The 20781-nt window shown below is 58.1% G+C and overlaps 1 protein-coding gene across 2 annotated transcripts in view; it reads right to left on the bottom strand.

The window, feature by feature from the left end:
* Positions 1-787: 787 nt before the first annotated feature.
* Positions 788-20781, bottom strand: part of OLFM1 (olfactomedin 1) — a 35414-nt gene continuing 15420 nt past the window's right edge. For both annotated transcript variants that reach the window (XM_032307948.1, XM_032307947.1), the window contains exons 3-6: positions 17479-17634; positions 15286-15505; positions 7640-7746; positions 788-2528 (exon numbers count right to left, since the gene is read on the bottom strand). In XM_032307948.1, coding sequence (XP_032163839.1) covers positions 1854-2528; positions 7640-7746; positions 15286-15505; positions 17479-17634 — 1158 coding nt within the window. In that variant the 3' untranslated portion in view covers positions 788-1853. The remainder of the gene's footprint in view (positions 2529-7639; positions 7747-15285; positions 15506-17478; positions 17635-20781) is intronic.

Below are 20781 nucleotides of genomic sequence, written 5' to 3'. Positions count from 1 at the left end.
AGGGGGACCTTGGGTGCCTCACTCCGAGAAAATCCGGAAGAATGCAGAATTGGGAACCCGTCTCCCCTTCTACAGTCTTCACTTGCGAGCTCTGCTGGCCGAGGAGGAAGAGCCGTCTTGCTCACGGGGGACGTCCGGTGAACGAGGCTCTAATGCAAGCCCAGGCCTCCCCCTGCCTGCCCCCCTTCTGCTGCATTGTGGGTGGGGGTCTCCCTGAGCTCCCGGCAGAAACACACTAACAGGCCCAGGCCCAGTGACAAGAAAGCAGGAAAGCATTTGGGGGGGAGGGTTTGGGGCAGGACCAACTTCCTCATGGAAGGTCACAGCCTGTGAGTTGGACCAGGTCCTGCGGATGCGCGAGATTCTCTGTGTCCCAGGTCCGGGACCCGGTGAGGTCCCAGAGAGGGCCGGCCGCTGACCTCTGGGACCCAGCAAAGCCCCCCTGAGCCAGCCCGCCAGGGAGGGCCTGCTTTACCTCCGAGGACCCCTCTGCATCTCCCCCATAGGTGGCCCCGCCCTGTCTCCGGAGGGCGCCTGTGCCCGGCCCCAACCAGAGGAGCTCTTGGAGGAGATGCCCAGAGCGGAGTGTGGTGGGGTTCCAGGGCTGCGGCCTCGGTTCGGACCCACCCCGAGGGGCGGCAGAGCCCCAGGCTGGTCCTCCGGCTCCCAGGGGGGACGGGGTTGGGGACCGGCGGCAATCCCTCCAGGACACACCCGCAGGGCACACCCAGAGGGCTCTGCCAGGCCCCCTCACCTTTAACACCTCCGAAATGACGAGTGAACCAGAGACATCTCCTAATATCTTTATTGTTCCTTCGATAACTGGACGGTACAAAGCTCGTTTCAACTTCAGACTGAACTCCCCACGCACTGTTGTCCTCGGGATCGTTCCTTTCCCAGCGGAAACAGAGTTTCCCTCCGTAAGCCCTTCCTATCCGAGGTTACGATATTTAGATAATTTAACAAGAAGAGAGTAATTCCTCTAGGATCAACAGGAACTTGATCACCTCTTTCTAAGGGTGAACACTGAATTTTTTTTTTTTCTTTTTAGGAACAAAAACCATCCACTTATTAAACCCAAACTACAGCACGGCATTTACGACACTCGTTGCAGGAACTGAACACACAGAGCTACCACCTCAAGGAGACGACAGACAGACGCGGCACAAGAGATCTACGGGGGGGACGCGAGCTCGAACAAGTGGGCGCTGCGGCTGTCCACGCCACGCCCGGGGCCGCCGGCGGCAGGCGGTGCGCACGGGCCCGTGGGGGCGCGGGGCCTCGGGGCAGCTCGGCGGAGACACAACAGGCGGTCGAGAGACGGCAGCTGCGATGGGTTGAGTTCCAGTCGCCGACGGCGGCCCCCGCGGACGCCGAGCGCGGCCGGCCGCGGGCCCTCGACGAGACACGGCAGGCACACCCACCGGAGCCCAGCGCGATCTAGGGGGAGTGTCCATGCGACCTAACAGTGGTTGTCCTCAGGGCGAGAACTGGCCAACAGTCGTTGCCTTACTTCTGTAGGTAATTTGACCAGAAAGGGGGGCCAGGCGGGAGGGGGTGGGGCGACGGGGCAGGGGCGGGGACCAGGACCGGGGATCCCTGGACTGCAGTTCCAGCTGCAAAGACGGGGGTGGGGGTGGGGGCGGGGGCATCTTCTCTTCCCAAGCGCGTCGCCCTCTCGCTCCGACCGGAGGCACGGGGAGGCGACGCCCCCGCGCGGCGCCGGGGCCCACGCTGCTGCTGACGTTGCGAAATTAGTATTATTAGTGTCGTTAGGTTATGTCGGCAGCTGTCCCACAGGAAGGTCCATGTGGGGGAGGCCACAGCCCCCCGGGCTTTCCGGGCGGAGACAACTACAACTCGTCGGACCGGATGACGTGAAAGAGGGTGACGTTGTAGAGAATCTGGTGGCCGTTGTTCCAAGCGTACAGGGCGCGGTCCTTGGGGTTGTAGTCCAGCATGGAGATGTGGGAGTACTTGTTCTGGAAGGGGATGTCGATGTACTCGTAGGTCGAGGCGTTGGTCTGGTAGGCGTAGTGGACCTTGGTGCCCCCCGAGTAGCCGTTGGTGACGTAGAGGGTCCCGCAGATGATGAAGGCCTCGCCGGCGCTGCGCTTGGGGTAGCTCGTGTTCCACGTCTGCAGCACCTGCAGGGACACAGGGTCCAGCTTGCTGATCACGATGTTGCCGGCGTTCTGGTTGGTGGCGTAGACGGCCCACAGCCCGTTCTCGTCCACCATGAGGTCGATGTCTGAGTGGCCGCCCCAGGCGTAGTGGTACATGTTGTTGTAGCCGGCATAGTCCAGGCTCCGCGTCTTCAGGATCGTCTCCGTCTTCAGGTCGAACCGGATGACGATGTGGCTCTGGAACTTGTTGAAGTAGATGGAGCCGTTGTAGACCACCTGCCCCGTGCCGGACCAGGGGTGCGGGAGGCGGTGGGACGTGAAATTGTCCGTGGTCATGAAGTCGGTCATGGACTTGTACTCGCGGACGAAGCGGTTGTTATGGTAACCGTCCATGTACCAAACCTGCGGGGCCGGGGCAGAGAGAGAGCGCACCCGTTAGTGGCTCTGGGGGCCGGGGCAGAGAGAGCGCACCCGTTAGCGGCTCTGGGGGCCGGGCTGTGCCCCCCCCACCCCCGCGGAGCCTCGCCGCTCAGGCTCAGAGTCTCGTTGACTGGGCAGCAGCCGGGACCTTGAGAAGGACCCGAAAGAACGAGGTGAGGGGAGTGAGGACCGGGCAATGTCCTGTCCCTCCCCCAAACCCACAAGTACTCCTCAGAGGGGACAGGGCCAACCCTGCGGGGAAAGAAGAGTCTGGTGAGGACAAAGCATGGGGAGGCACACTCTGGGCAAGCCAGCAAGACAGCGCCGGACAATGGGAAACTGGGGATGTGGAGATCCATTGCCAGTGGTGCCAGGAAGGGCGACCTCCTGCGCCCCAGGGGGCTGTTGGGCGTCAGGCCTCTTGTCCCACCAGCGGCCCGGTGGGGCGTCCTGTCTGCCAGGCAGGAAGGCGTGCGGGACGATACATGTGGGATCACGGTCCCCGCAACCCCCGAACTTCTTCTCCAAGAAGAACGAAGCCTTCGTGTAAGGCCCCGAGGGTCACAGAGGGCCACAAGCCACCAAGAGAACAGACCCAGGGGTGGCCCACGTTTGGGGTCAAAGAGGAAGAGTTTTCTGATGATCGCTTAAATGCCAGTTGGCTCCAAAACCGTCTAGACTTTGTACAAAATGCTTTAGTCATTTTCAACCAATATGGGAGCAAATTAGGAAGCAATGCCGTTACTCAGAGGCAGATCTGCTGGGCTAACGCCATCCCCAGAGCATCTGTCCGGCAATAAGACAGCTGCTTTATCCATCAAGGCTCCGCCGGCTGCAGGGGAGATTAAGGAAGCGCGGCTTTCAGACACAGCATCACACATGCGTGAAAAATTAAGAAAAAAAAAATCCTAACCTTGTTCCTGAGGCATCTATCTGGATGCTTGGAGACAGATGCGCTTTTTCTTTAATGAGTTTTTCTTTTTTTGAAAACTGGGTCTCGTTTGAGGCTTTTATTACCCTCAGCCCCCGCAGCCCAGCCCACGGTGATGCGGGTCTCCGATTAGAACGGGAGAGTGCTGGGCTGCCAGGGGTTCTGGGTGCCATGGTCACGCTGCCGAGGACTGGCCCTCCTGCCTGCGCCTGGCTCTCTCCCGAGATGGGGCACTCACTGCTTCTTCGAAGACCCGGCCCAAACAACATGCCCCACTTGGAACCTCTGCCGACCCCTGCCTATGGGAGCTGCCTCTCTCCCACTCAGCATGGAGAGCACCCCTGAACGTGTGCCAACGTCTCCTCCCTCACGAGTGGACCTGTGGCACGGGGGACCTCCAGGGTCCGGTGCCTCCCTCTCGTGGGCAGAAATGGGTGACATGGGCACCAAATTGCTCGGGATTTGTAAACCGCCTCTTCTTCCCGGAAACTAGCGAATCGGACCCAGGGCACGCTTTGGGAAAGCGCAGTTTAGGCCGGGAGGGAAAGCCGGCACAAGACCCTATATGTCTACTGACCAGCTCTGGGCCCGTGACTGCAAGACCCCCAACGAAAAGCCCCTCTACCGAAGAACGCACTGCACTGCAGCTCTGAGGGGCTGGAGAAAAGTCACCCCTTCCCTCACTGTGGCAGCCCCTCGGGGTTCACCATGATCTCTGGATCGGAAAGCCTCTCCTGCCCCACCCCTTCGAGTCCCGAGGCTCACACAGAATCCCATCGCCCCCAGGAAGCCTCCTCCGATTCTCTGGCTTCACCCAGAACCCCCATATCTAACTTCTAGAACCTGGAACCTGGCTGCCCCCAGAGCCCCCAGCTGCCCCCTGAGCCCAGAACAGTCGCATGGGACTCCAGGGACAGAGCCAGGCATGCGTGCTGGTGAAAGCAGGTGACACCAATGTGTAGGCAAGGCTGGGCCCTCTGGCTGGGAGCCTGCACGTCTTGCTGTGGCCTGTGCCCCCTTACCCTTGGTTATGCCTTCAGCTCCCTATCGGCCTTCGGGGCTGGTGCCACCTGATAGAACCTTCCAGAACTGTGATCCAGACCATCGCTGCTCTATAAACCTGACTCCCCAGTCCCAGGCTCTTCTTGGCAGCATCTGGCGGCCTCTGCACCTGGCAGGCCAAGTCCCTGGCTCTCAGGCACCTGTGGTCCGGCCTCCCTGTGCCCCACACCTGCTGCTCCCACTGCGGTGCCACCGGTCCACGGATCAAGTTCATCTCCTAGAAGATGTTGCTTACACCCCCTCTACCCCCAGGCAGGGAGGCCTCAATTTTGTAGGGGGTGGCCCCCAAAAGACATGTCCACATGCGGGACCCTGTAAGTGTGACCTTATTTGGAAAAGAGAGCTTTGCAGATGTCATTAAGGATGCCAAGATGGATTAGGGTAGGTGCTTAAATCCAGTGGGTGGAGTCTTGAGGGGAGGAGAGACGTAGACACAGAGGAGCGGATGCCCACTGGCCTGGGACGTCTACGGCTGAAGCCAGCGAACAGGAGGGAAGGTGTCGTGGACTCCAGACAGAGTCAGGGAGAGGGTCTCCTGGGGGGCAGGGGGGCACAGTCTGGCATCAGGGGTGAGAGCGTCAGAAGCATGCGGGCTAGTCACCACCGAGGGAAGGCAGCTCTGGGCACAGAAGAACACCGCAGAGCCCAGCGTAGGACCTGGCACACAGCTGGAGATCAATAAAGGAGTCACAGAAGGAAAGGCACAAGACGTCCTGAGCTAACCCTGTTCTAGCAGCTCAGTGCGAAGGTGTCGGGTCGCTGTGAGCTGTGCCCACTCCTCTGGAGCCCCCGCCACGGGCCCCCCACCAGGGACCCCCTGTGCAGCGTTCCCTGCACCCCCCCCACCCCCGCCAACCTCTGGCCACGTGTCTCTGACCACACCGCCATGGCAGTCTGCCCCGGAGCTGGCATGGATTGTTTCCCTTTGGAACAAGTTACTGGTGTCCTGCATGTGTGACCACACTGGGAGGGAGAATGAGAAAGAGCAAAACAAAACACCTGTCCTCCAGATGAATGGCAGGGCAGGGATGCGTCACTCGGCGCCCCGGGAGTTGGGGTGGCTGTGCTGAGCGCACGGCTTGGAATGGCCCCAGCCACACAGGTGTGCGGCAGAGCTGCCCAGCGTCCCCGCCAGCAGGCTCCGCTCCCCCCCTCCCCTTGCCAGCAGCTCCCCACGGAAGCCTCCTCCAGCTGCCCCCTCTCCGCATGCTCTGTCCATCCCCGGGGCCTCCCTTTCTGGGCGGCGATCTGGTCACCAAGCAGAAAACAGGTGTCCAGTTATCAAGAGCACCCCCCACCCCTCGACAGCTTTGTGAACAGACAGCCTTCCTGTTTGGGGCACACAGCCCGGCTTCCCGGAGCCCCGATACCTGGGACCTGAGAAAGGGTCTTCCGAGCAGCACTGCTTACAATAAAGGAAAGGGTGTCACAGTGGGGCCGGAGGCACGCGTGGGCACAAACCCCCAGACCCAGGGGTGTGGGGCGTGTGCGGTGGGCAGGCAGACGGCAGGGGGGCGGGGAGGGACGGGGCAGTCTCCGGGCAACTGCTGTAGACGCTTGTTAGTGAAACCGCTGACCGCCCTTTCCCAAGACCGTGGGCACAAGACTAGACCGGGGTTTTCTCACCAAATAGCAGGGGTAACGGTAACCTCCACACCGGCAGGTCGCTAGGGGGTCACTGGACGCCCAGCCAGACTGGCAGGCAGAGCGGTGCGCCGAGGGCCGGGATGTGACTAACGGATCGCCGCGCACAGAAGCGCTCCGCTGTGCCAGCGCGGGGCCGACCCTGGAGCCGCGCTGGGGCTCGCCACGGGGGATGTGGGCCAGAAGACCAATCGGGATTACAATTAGCCCCTTAGACCGTCAGAGAACTTGCAAGCAGCAGCTGACCGTCCAGACTCAGGAACGAGAACAGAAACCGCCCCAAACACCTGTCCGCACTGGCATCCCGGGTCTGCAGTCCCCAGCCGGCCCCTCCAGAGTCCCCTGCAGCAGAGGCTGGTGTGAGCTGCCCTAGGGGCGGGGATGGGAGGGTGGGTAGACAGATGGCAGCCACCGTGGGCCGGCGGTCCCTGTCCCCCCAAACCTTCCCCAGCAGAAAGGGCGGGGCCACCTCACTTCCAAAATACAAGCTGCTGCTTCCTGCCAACTGCAGCTGTGGCAGTGGGGGAGGGGAGGGCGAGGCCAGAAATCTCCGGAGAGGAAGCGACCCTTCCCTTCCCAGTAAGAGTCCCCCAGGCAAGGCCCAGCAGCCCCCCTCAATCCCGCCTGAAGGAAGAGCAGAGATTTTTTTAAAAAGTGATCAGTTTCTAAACGTCCTGCCAGCCGCCGAAAGCCGGGGGGTCAGTGGGAGACGCCCCAGACTTCTGGCTTGTTCTGTGCCCTGAGGTGTAGCCAGCAAGCGGTCACACGCCCAGGCCTCTCCCTCCTCCCCTGACAGCCCTAGGCCAGTCTTCCTCTGGCAGAGGCTCTGAGGGCCACCGAACGGCCACGTCCAGGTGGCCCCGCGCTCAGCCGGCCAGCCTTCACCCCACACCCCCACAGGGGCTCACAAGGCTCAACCCGGGCCCTGCCTTTCTCTCCTTTTCTGACTTTTTATCGGGGGGGAAACGAACACAATCTCTTCCCTAAATCAAAAAGGAACCTGCGTTTCCATCAGCCTTGACACAAATGAGATGCCATTGAAGTAGGAAAGGCCTGTCCGACCGGACGGTCCTCCTGGAGCAGGGCTGGGGTGGCTGGGGGCTCCCCTCCCCTAGAGCGGAGCCGGGGAGGGCTTGGCAGAGGTGCCCTGCTCTAACAATTGCCACCATTGTTCCCATATTGGGCCCCATCCCTGTGGTCTGTGACTTGGGGTTAGCACAGGGAGCTCCGCCAGGACCTGAGCCCCTCCCCAAAGCGGCCGGAGGTAGGGTGGGGAACAAACGTGCGGGGGTGCCCAGCCGGGCTCCCGCCACAGCCGTCGGGGCGGTTCTTGGCACAGGTGGGCACACGGGCATTGGTGTGAGGGCCAAACGTTCAGGGGACGGAGACCAAGCTCACTTGTCCCCCGAGTGACCACAGCACCCTCGCACCCAGGCCCGGCAGAGGAAGCACTTACCCTGTTATCACCTTCTGGGGCCAGAGGATCCGTCATCCAGGACCCGAACCTTGAGCCCGAGGTCTTGACGGTCACGGGGTCACTGATGCCTGTCAGCTTGCCGCAGGCTGGAAGACAGTACACAGCGCAGAGGAGTGACTCCCTTGTCCCGAGCCTGACCACCCGCTGCGGAGGACGCGGGGTCCCTCTGCCCGCCTCGGTCAGGGTGTCGGCTGCTCTTGCTTCTCTTCTCCCCGGTGACACCCCTAGCCCCAAAGTCCAGAGAAGCACCCCTGCCCCAAACAGAGCCGCTGAGGCCAGGGTGGACGGGGGGAGGGAGGGGCAGCAGCCCCCCCACTGTCTCCCTCCCTCGGTCCCCAGGGGCTTGGGGCTGGAGGGGCCAGAGCAGGACATGGGGGTGACCAGCCTCGCCACGACATGGTTTTTTTCTTCCAGGCAGTGGGCACGGCAGCAGCTTGAGCCCTTAAGCCTCCGGGAAAGAGAACATCCCAAGCTCCCTGTGTTAGGCTCCCCGCAGGGTCCCAAGGCACCTCTTTGGGAAGAACCCACAGCTCCATGTCCCGGGGCCAGTTAGAACTGGACTAGGAGAAAGGCCCCCCTCCTTCCCTAGAGCGCCTGTGAGCATCTCCCGCAGGGGGCAAGGTCCCTTCTGCCTGGGAGGAGCCCTGAGGCAGGAGAGTGGAAACTCTGGAGGCACTGACAGAGCAGGGCAGCCAGACGGACCGGGCCTCAGAGGTGGCCTCGGTGCTGCCCGTCTCGGGGATGGAGGCCGGGGTGGTGCTGGGGGGTACTTAGAGCCACACTAGCACTTGGGAACAGCGGAGGCTGAGACCCAGCTCTCTCTGCAGCCCAGCGCCCTTCCCACAGCCCTGTGGGCCTGCCAGGCTGCACCTGCTGCCCCAGCAAAGACGCCACAACCACTTAGGTCTTCCAGAATAAATGAATCCCCGCCAGCCTGGAGTTCCCGAGCCCCAGAAGCTAGTCGGCAGGTAGACATGGCCCAGTCAGCAAGTCTCCAAGAGGATCCGGGGCTTTCAGAAGACTGACAGTGACTTAAGCCAGGGACACAGTTTAGCCGGGATAATCAGGATAAAAACAGGGGGAGAGTGGGGCCCGGGCCAGGCCTCGGAAGCTGGTCTCTCCCTAAGAACTTAAAGCAGGGGTGTGTATCTGCGCTAACGCCATCACGCAGGACTGCAGAGACAGACCCCTGGCCCCCCAGCCCAGTGCCGGGCGTCCCATCTCTGCGCCGGCGGAAGCGCAGAAGCCGTGAGGAGGGACGAGCCGCCTGCAGGCCATTGGGGGCTCGGGGTTGGCACCCAGGTCCCCGTCAGGTCAGCGGCACCACCCTCCTCACCGCAACCCGCTGCCTTGGGTCCACACCTATTTTTACCAGCCTATCCCTTCCCCTCTCCAAATTTCCCGTCTGTTCCGCTTTGGGAGCAACCGTGGGCCCTCCCACGTAAACACTGTCCCCTCACAGCCCACGGCTTCCTGGCAGGAGTCATCACTCGGGGGCTGGCAGCAGGTCTGCAGGTGGGCCTGGTCCCTGCTGAGAATCGCAGCAAGTTCGCTGGGCCCCGTGCACATGTCCCCATCTGTGGGAGGACAAGGGGCACTGGAGGAAGGTCCAAAGTTCACCAGCGTCTACAGGGACTGGGAGAAAAAGGGGGTGCCCGAGGCCGGTGTCCTCCTGTACTCTCCTGGTTCCTATGACGCGGGGGCTCTGGGGGCTGGCTGTCCCCAAGGAGACAGCAGCCTCTCTGACCGGGGTGGGGATCGGGAGATGGTGACAAGGACCACGTCCAGCCACCAACAGCCTCCCCACCGCGGAGCCAGGGGACAGCGGTCCTGCCCGCAGCCTGGAAGGAGGAGCCATCGCTCTCAAGGGTGTCATGGCTCGGGGAGTCTGGTGGGCCCGTGGGTTTCCCATCCGATAGCACACCGTGGGATCGGACGCCGCACAGCGCTATACTGACTCACACCGAGGCTCCGGCCAAGCCCCCCCAGCTGGCTGACCTCCCCAAAGGAGACCAGCTGTCCGTCTTCCACATCACACCCGGCGGGCGAACATGGCGGGCCAGCGCCCTACCTCGGCAGCACGGAGGCCCGGCCCTTCTCGCCGCCGCGCCTCTGCTCTGGCTGTCCCTCCCCCTGCACGTCCTCCGCCTGCCCTGCCCCCTGTCCTCTACGGCCCAAACCCACGCCTCGTCCTGAGACTCCGCCTTTGGAACCCTGCCCACCTTGTCTTCACCAACTCCTGCCAGTGACCCCATATGTCCTGGGGCCTCAGACCCGAGGGTCCAGGTCTGGTTGCCCCGGGCTGCAAGCTTGTTGCCCTCTCTTGCTGTTTCCCCAAGGCTCTGCCCAAGGCATTGTCCGTGAACTAGTGAGGGAATCATCTCTCAGTTCCTCAGAGGGAAAATGATTCATCTCTCAGAAAACCCTCACGATGTCCTTCGCCACATGCCCCAGCAGAGGGGACGAGAGGTAAAGCAGGGTCACCCTCCTCTGAGCGTGGGACAGAAGCCCAAAGGGCAGCTGTAGGGGCTGAAGCAGTTGGGAGCTTCTAGAAGGGCGCCTGGCGTGCATGTCGGGCTCGGGGGAGGCAGCTGCCTTCTCATGACTGTGAATTCAGATTAAGGATGGGGAGAAAAGTTGGGGTCGGGGCTGCCTCGGACCACCCAGTTGTGTCCTGCCCACTGTGGGCCTTCAGGGCTGGGGCAGAGCAGGGGAGCCGGCCACTGAAGGAAACAGGTTGCAGGTCCGGTCTGATCTGGAGGCAAACGCTTTGCAGTAGCACCAATACCTGCCGTCCCTGGGCTGAGGTCTGCTCTCCCTTTGCCAAGGTGCTCCCCGGCTCCGAGGGCTACCTGCAGCCTCCCCAGCCCCTTGGAGGGAGCCTGGAGATCATGGATCAGAGCGTGCAGAGAAGGGTCCGGCTGCCCGGGGAGCCCTGCTCTTCCAAATACTGGCTGCAGCCTCAGGTCTCCAGGGCCTCCCGGGCTGGAGGCTGCCCCCCCACCCCCCGCTTGAGTCAGGGAGTTATTTTTGGTTCTCTGTCCAGACTGGTTCTGCCAAGACCTCGGGAGCTGACAGGATCTAAAAAAGCCCCACGGCAGAGCCTCATGGAGGAGTCTTGGCACATTCAGTTCAGGAAAGTGTCCCTCTCTGTCACGCGGGCTCAGGATGTGCGTAAGGAGGGAAGGAGGTCCCTGCGCAGGTGCAGCTCAGAGGAGGCGGAGCTCCGGGGCCCCAGCGCCCTGCGGGGAGGGCCTGGCCGCCCTCGCCCTCCAGAGCTCAGGGGCAGAGCCCAGGACGGGTGTCAGGAGGGAGGGCGCCGTGCAAAGCCAGGGGCCTAGACAAAACAGTGCCCTGCGTGAAATCATTTGCCTCGTGCTATTGCTAGGGGTGCACTTCTGAACAACAGCTGGGACAGTCTCCACGGGGAGCCTGGAGCAGGCCCGGGGTGACATGCCCACCAAGATCCAGGCCAGAGGCCAGAGCGAGGGCCCGAGAGCCCCGCAGCAGGCAGGCTGGGCCCCCAGCTTTCGGGCTCCCTCAGCCCCAGCTTTCATCCCTCCTGGACTGGGAACTGTTTGCGGGGCTGGGAGCTGGGGAAGGCACATGTCCTCGTAGGAGGGAGAACCTGAGGACAAAGCAGACCCCGAGCCTGGGAGTGGCACCCAGGGAGGGTCCCCCGTCTCCCCTCCGCACATGGGCAGGGCAGGGGCAGGTGCCGGGAGACCTCTCCCCGGGCACAATCCCCAGTACTTCCTGGGAGGCTCCAAAGAGGAAGCCTGCCCTGCCAGCGTCAAACTGGGGCTCAGCTGTGGATTGGTGTCTTTGCCGTGGGGTCTCCTGCAGGCTGAGGTCTCCCGGGCTTATCTCTCCACCCCCCACTGACTGCAAAACCTGTTCACGTGACTTTCGGCCTCACCCTTGGCAGCAGCTCCCTCCCCCAGCCCCTCCAGGCTCCTGGGAGCAGACTGGGGCCAATCCCTCTGCCTTCCTGAGCCTGCCCCATCTCAAGGGCAAGAGAATGGAAAGGAGGCTTCAGACTTGTCTCCCCCAGGAGAGAGAGCCAGGGATGTGGGGCCCAGGCAAAGCACCATGCCCTGACATCCCAAACTGGCAAAGATATCTACGCCCTGACTCTTATCAACATGGACCCGGGGCTGGGGGACTGCTGACACTGAAGCCCAAGGGCTTCATTCACATGTGTTCTTGGTGGAACAATCAGAGCCCCAGAGATTCTGATGCCAGGGCCCCGGGTGTCTGGGCACTTCCTTCCCCCTGGGGGAAGCCCTAAAACTCAGCTATTCCCCTTGCCCCCATTTTACAGTGTGGAAAATTGAGGCCTGAAGCTAACAGACCTACGAGATGCTCGGGATGTTGATGTACGAACAGCATTTTGCACTGGATCCTGAGTCTCTGGGCCTGCTGGTTTAGCTTCTGGGTCATCTGTCCCAGTGGAGAGGGGCCATGAAGTCTCCCGCCCCAGCCTGGTGGACCAGGTGGCTGGGCAGCTCTGGCGCTCCCCTGTCTGGGAACAAGGGGAGCTCAGGAGAGCGGTCAGAAGCCACCTCTCTTGCAGAGATGCCCAGAGAGGCTGAGCCCCACCTCTGGTTTGAGAATCCTTTCTGGCTGGGCCTCTGGGAAAAACATACAATCCCATTGAGACAGCAATCTTTACAAATAGAAACAGAAAACAAACGGAACCTTGTTTTTGCTCTGTGTATGTACTGGGGTCAGGAATTACCAACCACGTCGACTTAAAAGAGAGGGTGGTTGCAAGAAGCCACCCAATTGAAAGCACATTGGCGGAGGGGGCTGGAGTGTCTATACCGGGAGGAAATAACGGGGACTGACAGGGAGACGTCAGACCAAGGAGCCGAGGTGCCCAGGGGGCAGGGCAGGAGCTACTGAAAGGCTACACCCAGCGGGAGCCCCAAGCTCCCCGGCAGCTGTCAGGAACAGGGGGCCCCACAGTGCAGGAGGTGCCTCCTTGGCTCTGTGGTCCCCGGAACCTCCAAGCAGGAAAGAGGCTGCTGAGATCATACTCATTGGTGAGGCTGAAATAAAGACCATCTCAAGCAGCTACGGGATAGGAATGCGGTCCTTAAATTACTGGGCTTGAATGGGAACCTAGGAGAGGGCAGAGCCACTGTTCAAACTACCACCTACCTGTTGATCTGCCCCCACACCCACCCACCTATCTGTCTGTTCCTCCACCTGTCAACATATCTGTCTGTCTGCCCACCTAGCTGCCTACCTAGCACTTACAACTTGCCTGCCCTACCCCCCACCCACTCTGCTGGGCTATGAGGTGTCCCTGGACTCACGTGGTCATCCCAGGGCATGGGAACTCCTACACCTTCACTGTACAGATAAGCAAGTGGCTGCCCTTGAGACAGTCAGTGCCTGGGGACAGTCACAAAGCTGCAGGTGATACCTAACTTACAGACCGAGGGCTCTCACCCTTTGGTATTCATGGGAATCTCCTGGCTGTTGGTTAAATGCAGATTCCTGCCCCCCCCACCCCCCCACCCCCCCACTGTAGACTCTGATTCAGTGGGTCTACCTCCAAGTCAAGGTGTTTCTGAAGAAAGAAACACAGAAGCAAGACAACATGGTTGCATTCTGATGGGAGAGAGCGGGGCCCCCGGGAGTCATCCTCTCTCTTTACTCCCAGATCGAACATCTCGGTGGCCCAAGGGTAACTGTGCGGAAGCCCCAAGATCCTAAGCTGGAAGGAAAATTCACGCAGCTTCTAAAAATAGACCAGGTGCTGATGGAAAGGCGGCTCTTCCCAAGAGGGATGATGTCCCCCCCCGGGAGAGGCCTGTGGCTTCTCGGTGTTTGTAACTTTCCACTCTGAATTTCCATTTTGCTCCTTGACCCCCCCTACAGGGAAAGCATGGAGGTCCCATCTCAGTTTCTCACTGACATATGCAGTCTGTATCCCAGGGAGGGCATAAAATAAATAATAACCACCACCCCCACCACCACCCCGGCTCCTGGATTCTTCAGAGGCTGAGACCCCTGGTGGGGGCATTTGGAGGGTCTGGAGAGAGAGAGGCAGTCAGCGTAGGCTAATGCTGGGTAGAAATCCCAATCTGTGCCCAACGGAAGTCATTATATAACCTACAGTCATAAATACAGTTCCATAATCGTGAACACTCGAAACATCCACACCGACCCCTACAGTGTCCGAACAGGAAATGCTGTGACTACCCCGCCCTGACCCTCCTGGGGCTGTCCCAGGTCCCCCTGCCCCTGACACACCAGGACTGGGGCATCACTGGAAAAACGCAGAAGACAATCCCTCACGGGACACAGCAAAGTGCCCATATTAAGCCAGATTAAACACCCAACGCCTCTCGCCATCCTCCCTGGGCTGGGGAACTTTTGAGTGTTTGCCTTTGCTGGGAGGTCTAGAATAGCATCTGAAATAATCTGGGTGTGCGGACCTGCTCCAACAGGGGGGCTGGCCGACTACTTCCTTGCCTTTTGGATGTTCTCTCCCTTTTGCCTCAAGGCATCAGGGATTTTTTTAAAGTATTTGCTACTTTGGGATGTTGAAAGTTTATAAGAAGGTATTTGGGGTATGGGTGGGTAGGTGTGGGGAGGGAGTCAAGTTAGAATATCAGATAAAACCCAAGGAAAACTTCTTCATAAACCAGAATTACCCTAAAAATTACCCTATGGTACACTAAGTATACAGTATGAACACGAACAGCCTTGGTGTCAAACGCATAGCAGGAGAGAAGGGCCAGCTGATCTGCACACGAAGCCCAAGAATGAATTGGAAATTGGGAAACAGGCCAGAAGAGTGGGCTCAGATGCCAGTAAGTCACGATCTGTGACAGCAACCAATAGGGGAGTTGTAAGGTGAGTGGGAATTCAAGCAGAAGCCAGAATCCAGATAGGTCGCCCCATGGTGGGGGAACCCCCAGATCTGGTGCCCCCCCAAGGAAGCAACAACAGGGTTGAGGATCAAGTGAGCCCAGGGGCTCCCTCCATCCAGGCCGTTAGGAGGGACTGACGCCTTTTCTCACTGTGAATGGCAAGTCCTCTACGCTGGTGTGACTGAATTTTCTGTTTTCTTTTATTCAAACTACGCATGATTCGCTCTCTCAGGAGTTCTGTCAGCCCTTGTCCCCAGCCTGGAGAGAGTATGAGATGTATGTTTCCAGCCCTATTAAACTCATGTCCTAACTCACCCATCACACACAGACACACACACCCACTCACGTGTGCACGCACACACATACATTCTGCAGATGGCATGTGGCATCTAGTCCCTTTTCCGGATGTGTGACTTCATGGGGTCTGTGAGCCAGCCTTTGCACAGGGCTGGCCAGTGCCCTAGGGTGAGTGCCGCCTACCTGTGCTCCTAAGCCGGAGCCCTACCCAGGAGCCCTAATCCGGCCAGGCCAGGCCTCCCTGAAGCCAGGTGGGCGCTGTCCGCTTCAGCACCACTCCCTAAGCCTGCGCGGGAGGTGGGCGGGGCAGCCCCACGCCCCTGGCAGCGCCCTCCTGAGGCCAGGCGGGCGCTGTCCGCTTCAGCACCACTCCCTAAGCCTGTGCGTGAGCGGAGGTGGGCGGGGCAGCGCCACGCCCCCGCAGGGTTCTGGTCCTACCTAGTTTTTGCATGCATGCACGGAGCCTTTCTTCAAGATTGGACACTCTGCTCTGAAGTTCATCGTAGTCATAGGCGCCAATTTCCTCTTGCAGTTCGTTAAGCACTGACGTCAGATTCTGGACCTCCTCCTTAAATTGCAATACCAATTTGGCATCGGCCTTGTACTCTTCCAACACAGGTATCAAAGGCCTAAGTTCATCCATTTTCGCTTTTATCGCCTGCAAGGTTAAAATAAGCTGGGTTCAGTGCTCTGCGTGCAAAAACTTGCAACACCCTGCCTTGGCCTGGCTTCTCCCCGGGTGAGGGAGTCTGTGCACACTCCTGTTTCATTTATAGGTTTATGTATTCTGGCCCAAAAGAGTTAGAAGAGCATATTAAACAGTCCTCAGAACACCAACATATTTGGGAAAGGTCTTTATTGTCAGTTTAGAACGCAACATCTTAAGGTTACATGCTTTTAGTCACACACACAAAGTTTCTTTTTTTTTTTTTCTTTTTCAAAAAATGCATTGACAAGGGTTCAAACTGTCCGTGGAATGCAGCTACAGTCGCATGCAAAAGAGGGTCCTGGTTGTGTTCAAGGTTCCTTAGTGTCATGGTGCTAAGTATTGGGAAATAATAGTAAAAATGCATGGTGCAAAAGCTCTCTGACCCTCTTTCATGGTTACATGGGAGTGGACTGCATCTTCAGTCACTGCAGCACTGAAAAAACGCTTTTAAGTTAGCCCTGCAAGCAAGAAAACGAAATACTGTTGAAGAGCTACCTCACTAGCCTGCCTTAAACAGACAACCATCAATAGACAAATATTTTCACGGTCACTTAAAAAAAAAACAAAAAAACAAAACACACTCCATTGCTAGATTTAGTCCAAACCAACTGCTTTAACATTTATAGAGATTCTCTCACAATTCCTGATGTAATTCTTAATGCAATTAAAGCATGGTCAAAGGCAAGGGATTGCTTTTCCTCCCCTGGGGCCATGTTGCCCCAAATTTTGGAACTGAGAGAGATGCCTGTGTGGACAGTGCTTGCAAAGACGAGCTAGCTCATGGCCGCTAAAGACACCCCTGTCTTCAAAGGAATCGGACTCTAGCATGGCACAGAGAATGCTGGGCTTTCAGGGAGAGACACAAACTCTTTTTGGTCAGGCAGGTCAAAAATCTCTCTCTCCGAGATAATGCACCACGATGATGACATCAGAAGCAAGGACAACATAGTCACTTGCCTCCACCATGAGCCACAGGCTCATTGCTCCTCGATAGGATCAGGCCTGCTATTATTTTATTTATAATATAGATTTATTACTTCGTTAGCCTGCCGTTTCGTCTGTATAATGTATCAGTTTTAAAAGTGGATTACTTCTTGCTTCATGCAGGGAGCACATCAAAGGAAAACATGAGCATAAAAAGGACTGGAAGACAGAGCGTCAGCAATTTCTAGTCAAGCAGGGCTGTGCAATTTGACCTGTTCATTTATATCTGGGCTAGATTAGTAATTAACATGCACGTGTGCCTTAATTAAGGTGCATATAATTTTTCAATTTAATCATTTTGAAGCTGAGTAAACTTAAGGAATATATATGTATATATATACATATTTCTATATATGTATATATAATTTTAGGCCAAACTCTGGCTTTAATGTCCAGAGAGACCTGGAGAGAAAAAAAAAAAAAAAAAGAAAAAACACTTACCAGGAAGTGAGAAAGATGTTGGTGTCTCTCTCTTTCCTCCCTACAAATCTACAGTGTGCCTTGTCATAGCTAAATTAGGTCAGATGTGAAAAATTGCCCCGAGTGATCCCTGCTCAGAAATGGCTCTAATCAATTAAGCTAATCCTTGGCTAATGTGATTTACCTACAGCAGCTGCCGGATGACGAGGACCAATCGGGTCCCTCCCCAGCTAATCTATGACCTGGCTTGAGAAACCAGGTCCTGGGACCCGGCCTGGGAAGCTCATGGGGGCTGAAAACTGCCGCTCTATCTTCCCATTTGACTGTGTCTTTCGCCAAAAGAGAGCAAGGGCCGGCTGCCTCTCCATTCCCAAGGACAGCGGCGGCCATTTACAAGGCAAAGGCCCATTTCTGCTGGGCTCCTCCCCGGCCCCAAGTGTCTCTTTCTGGAGGGAAAGGGGAAAGCGCAAAGAGAAACCAAGCCCGACCTCGACTCAGAGGAGGAGCAGCACACGTACCTTGAACTGCCTGGCCAGGTGTTGCTTATGGCTCTCCTCCACCTGCTTGAACTTGGACTCCAGTCCCTTCATTTGGTTCTCCATCTTCTCCACATACTGCAAGTCCCTCTGGGTCCGCCTGTCCAGGACCTCTATGGATTGAGACATGTTTTGCACCTGTCAAAAAGGCAACAGGTTCAAGGAAGGAGCTGCAGCGGGTGCCTGCCCGTCTTATTTGCCTCCTAATACACGACAGTGACCTTTCCCACGCAGCCGACACACTGGGAGCCAGAGGCGGTCCATGCATTATTTACTAGTTAATCACCAGCATCGGGGAGCGTTATGACCAAGAACTCCCCAAACAGAGCAAATTGGTTTGGGAAACGTTTCCTCTGCCATGTTCCAGAATGCGTTCTCTCCCAGCCAGGGATGCAAATCAGGGGTTCAGGAGCCTCAGGTCCTCCCTCAGCTCCCAGCGCCAGGCCTACGAGGCTTTGAGTGACTTTTCTTTTTTCCTTTCTTTTGTCAGTGGGGAAGGGACTGGGTCTCAGTCTCCTTATTCTGCAGGATAAAACCGGATAGGCAGGCTTAAACAGCAGCCTGTCTGAACGGTGCTGTTGGGCTCCCCCCCGCCCCCGGCTGGAGACTGTCCGTCCCCCTACATCTCATGGGGATCCTGCTGCGAAGGTGGGAGGCACGAGGGAGCCAAGCTACGAGGGAACTGCTCTTTCTGACTCTGTGTCATCTCGTGCACCATCTATCACCCCTCCCGGTGTCAGGGGCAGATGACTGCTCTGCAAACACACGCATTCCATGCACAGAGTCAGGAATCAATCACCCGGCCCGTGAAGAATCTCTATTTCCCATCTTTGCAGACAGACATGAATTGAGTCTATCCTCAAGATGGAACTTTAATATTCAACAGGATTCCAGAGAGCTTAAAAGAAAAACAGTTTTGGTGCAACCACCTGCCAGGGCATTTTATTTTTGGGGAAACTGGCTGGTGCTTCTGTGCACATGCATTGGGGGCAGTGGGGGGGAGCAGATGGAGTTCAGGGTTGTGCGGTGGCGTTCGGGTCACTCTGGGAATCGAATCCAATCACCAGGGAGGAAGACACTTCACAACCACCGCAGATCTCCATTTCTGATTTCCTGCTGCCTTTGAAAATCCCTTTTTAGGCACGGAATCATTTGGGTATGACCCGTAGCTTGACTCGGTCAGTGAACAGATGACAGTGCGGTTTCCACCACTTCCGGTATAGCCTCCACCCCCGTAAATAAAGTAAGAGCACAAGCGAAGTGCTTCTCGGTAGGAGAAAAACCGATATTACTCACTGCAGCATTTTTAAATGCCTGGGATTTTACGACTAGTTATTTGAAAGTAACACACAAATCCAGTTTAAAAATCTGGGTTTGTAAAATACCGGATGTGGTTGACTCGGATACCCTCTGATCCTTCCTGTGGGGAACTGGAAACATTTGCTCTCTTACCCTCTCCCTGCCCCCTCACCGGTCCAATTCTGTCACACCCAATAACCACAGGACTTCTTGGAGAAGAGTTGTGAGTTTTGGTTTCCTTCATATTTTAAAGCCCAGCCCCAATACCACCTCCTCCAGGGAGGTTTCCAGGATGCGCCAGAGCCAGAAGCGGCTGCCTACTACTTGGAAACGGCATCACTTCGTTGGCGCAGTGCCTGCCCAGCAGTAACCACACACACATCTGTCTCAACCAGCTGGCTGGATGGGAAACGCGGGGTGGGAGGGGCCTGGGGCTTTTTCACTCCCACGACCGCAGCAACCCCCCACCCCCCACCCCATCCCTGAGCCTATTGCACCGAGGTCCTCCCGCAGCCACAATGTTGGGAGCAGGAACACAATTGGCCTCCCCAGCCGAGAGCCCTCTCCCTCCTGAGACACAGCGCTCCTGCTGTGTTGGCAAAACCGACAAGAGCGGGGGCTTCCGTGGGCTGAGCTGAAGCTGCTGGGTCGGCACCAGCTCCAGATTCTGCCCTCCGACAGGGGCCACACGCGGAGCAATGGGCTTCTCCTCTGCCAGACGAGGGATGCTTTTCACGGATTTTGAGTAAGATTAAATTTAAGATTGAGAAAGCCAATGTTAAAGATGCCAAACGACTCCACTGTCCTAAAACAAAACGCAGACTCTCCTATGTCCGTCCCATCTGGAGAGAGGACCCCCTCTCGGGCCGGTCATAAAGCAACGACTGGTCCGAGGGGCACAACCACTCCCAGGCGGGGGTTCCCCCTCCAGAGGACCCGGTCTATGCCCCGGCCCCGGGGCCATCCGTCCTCTTTCCAGCAGGCTGTGTCCCTCGAAGCCAACTGATGAGTTCAAGGTCACCCCGTTCCCCCCAGGCTGAGCCCATCCGCTCCCTGATTCGATCCGATTTTTACAACACCCTGGCAGGTGAGCGCGGTCTCGAGTCTCAGGCCACACAGAAGGAGACCGAGGCCCAGAGAAGTTAAGCAGCTTGTCTACCATCCCACAGCGGTCAGCAACGATCCAAAGCCTGGCCTGCCTCCAAAGCCCACACTTCCAAAGTCAGGGCTGACGGCTTTTTCAAAGAGAACGTAACCCGCGGCCCCAACACGCCTTTTCCGCTCGGCGGGTTGCCTGTGGCCCTCAGCCCCGGCCGCAGGTCGGCACTGGGGCCTCCGAGGGAACACACCACCAGAGCCACGCACCTCAGGCACGGGGAGACCCACCCCCCCAAGGAAGGAGCAGCCCTGCCCCCAACTCCAGCACAATCTGAAACGCAGGAAGCCGTGAGGCCCTCTTTTACAACAAAAGGCTGCTGCCCTCTGAAAACACAGTGCCCACTGGGGTATAAAATAGGGCTTTAAATCTTCCAGCCCCGACGCGGTGCAGCATGGAGGCAGGAGGAAGGGCCCTAGGCCTGCACCCCCAGGGGCTCCGAGAGCTTTCTGGAATCCAGAGGGCACCTCCCCCAAGAGCTCCGGGCGGCAGCCTGCCCCCTCCCGCCCTCCCCCCTGCCCCCCTCCCAACTCCACCTCCTTCCTCTGCAATTCTGAATAATTAAAGGCCCAATTAGGCTTCGGTCTAGTTTAGTGTTAATGAACGTTTGCGGAATCTGCTAAATGTATTTTACTTTAATTCTTTCTAAACGACATACTGGGTGGGCTAGAGAGGGCGGAACAAAGACTCCCCTCACCCGGGAGCGGGGCCAGGCCGAGCCGGAGGCCTCCGTGCCCTTCTCCCCGCCCCCCACAACACCGTCCTGGGGACAGCGCAGAGCTGGGAGCACCGGGAATCGCGAACCCGCGCCTTCCCTCCCCACTTGGGGA

Source organism: Mustela erminea, chromosome 12 (genome assembly GCF_009829155.1).
Source record: "Mustela erminea isolate mMusErm1 chromosome 12, mMusErm1.Pri, whole genome shotgun sequence".
NCBI classification, from domain to species: domain Eukaryota; kingdom Metazoa; phylum Chordata; class Mammalia; order Carnivora; family Mustelidae; genus Mustela; species Mustela erminea.
This window is presented reverse-complemented; position numbering and strand designations above follow the sequence as displayed.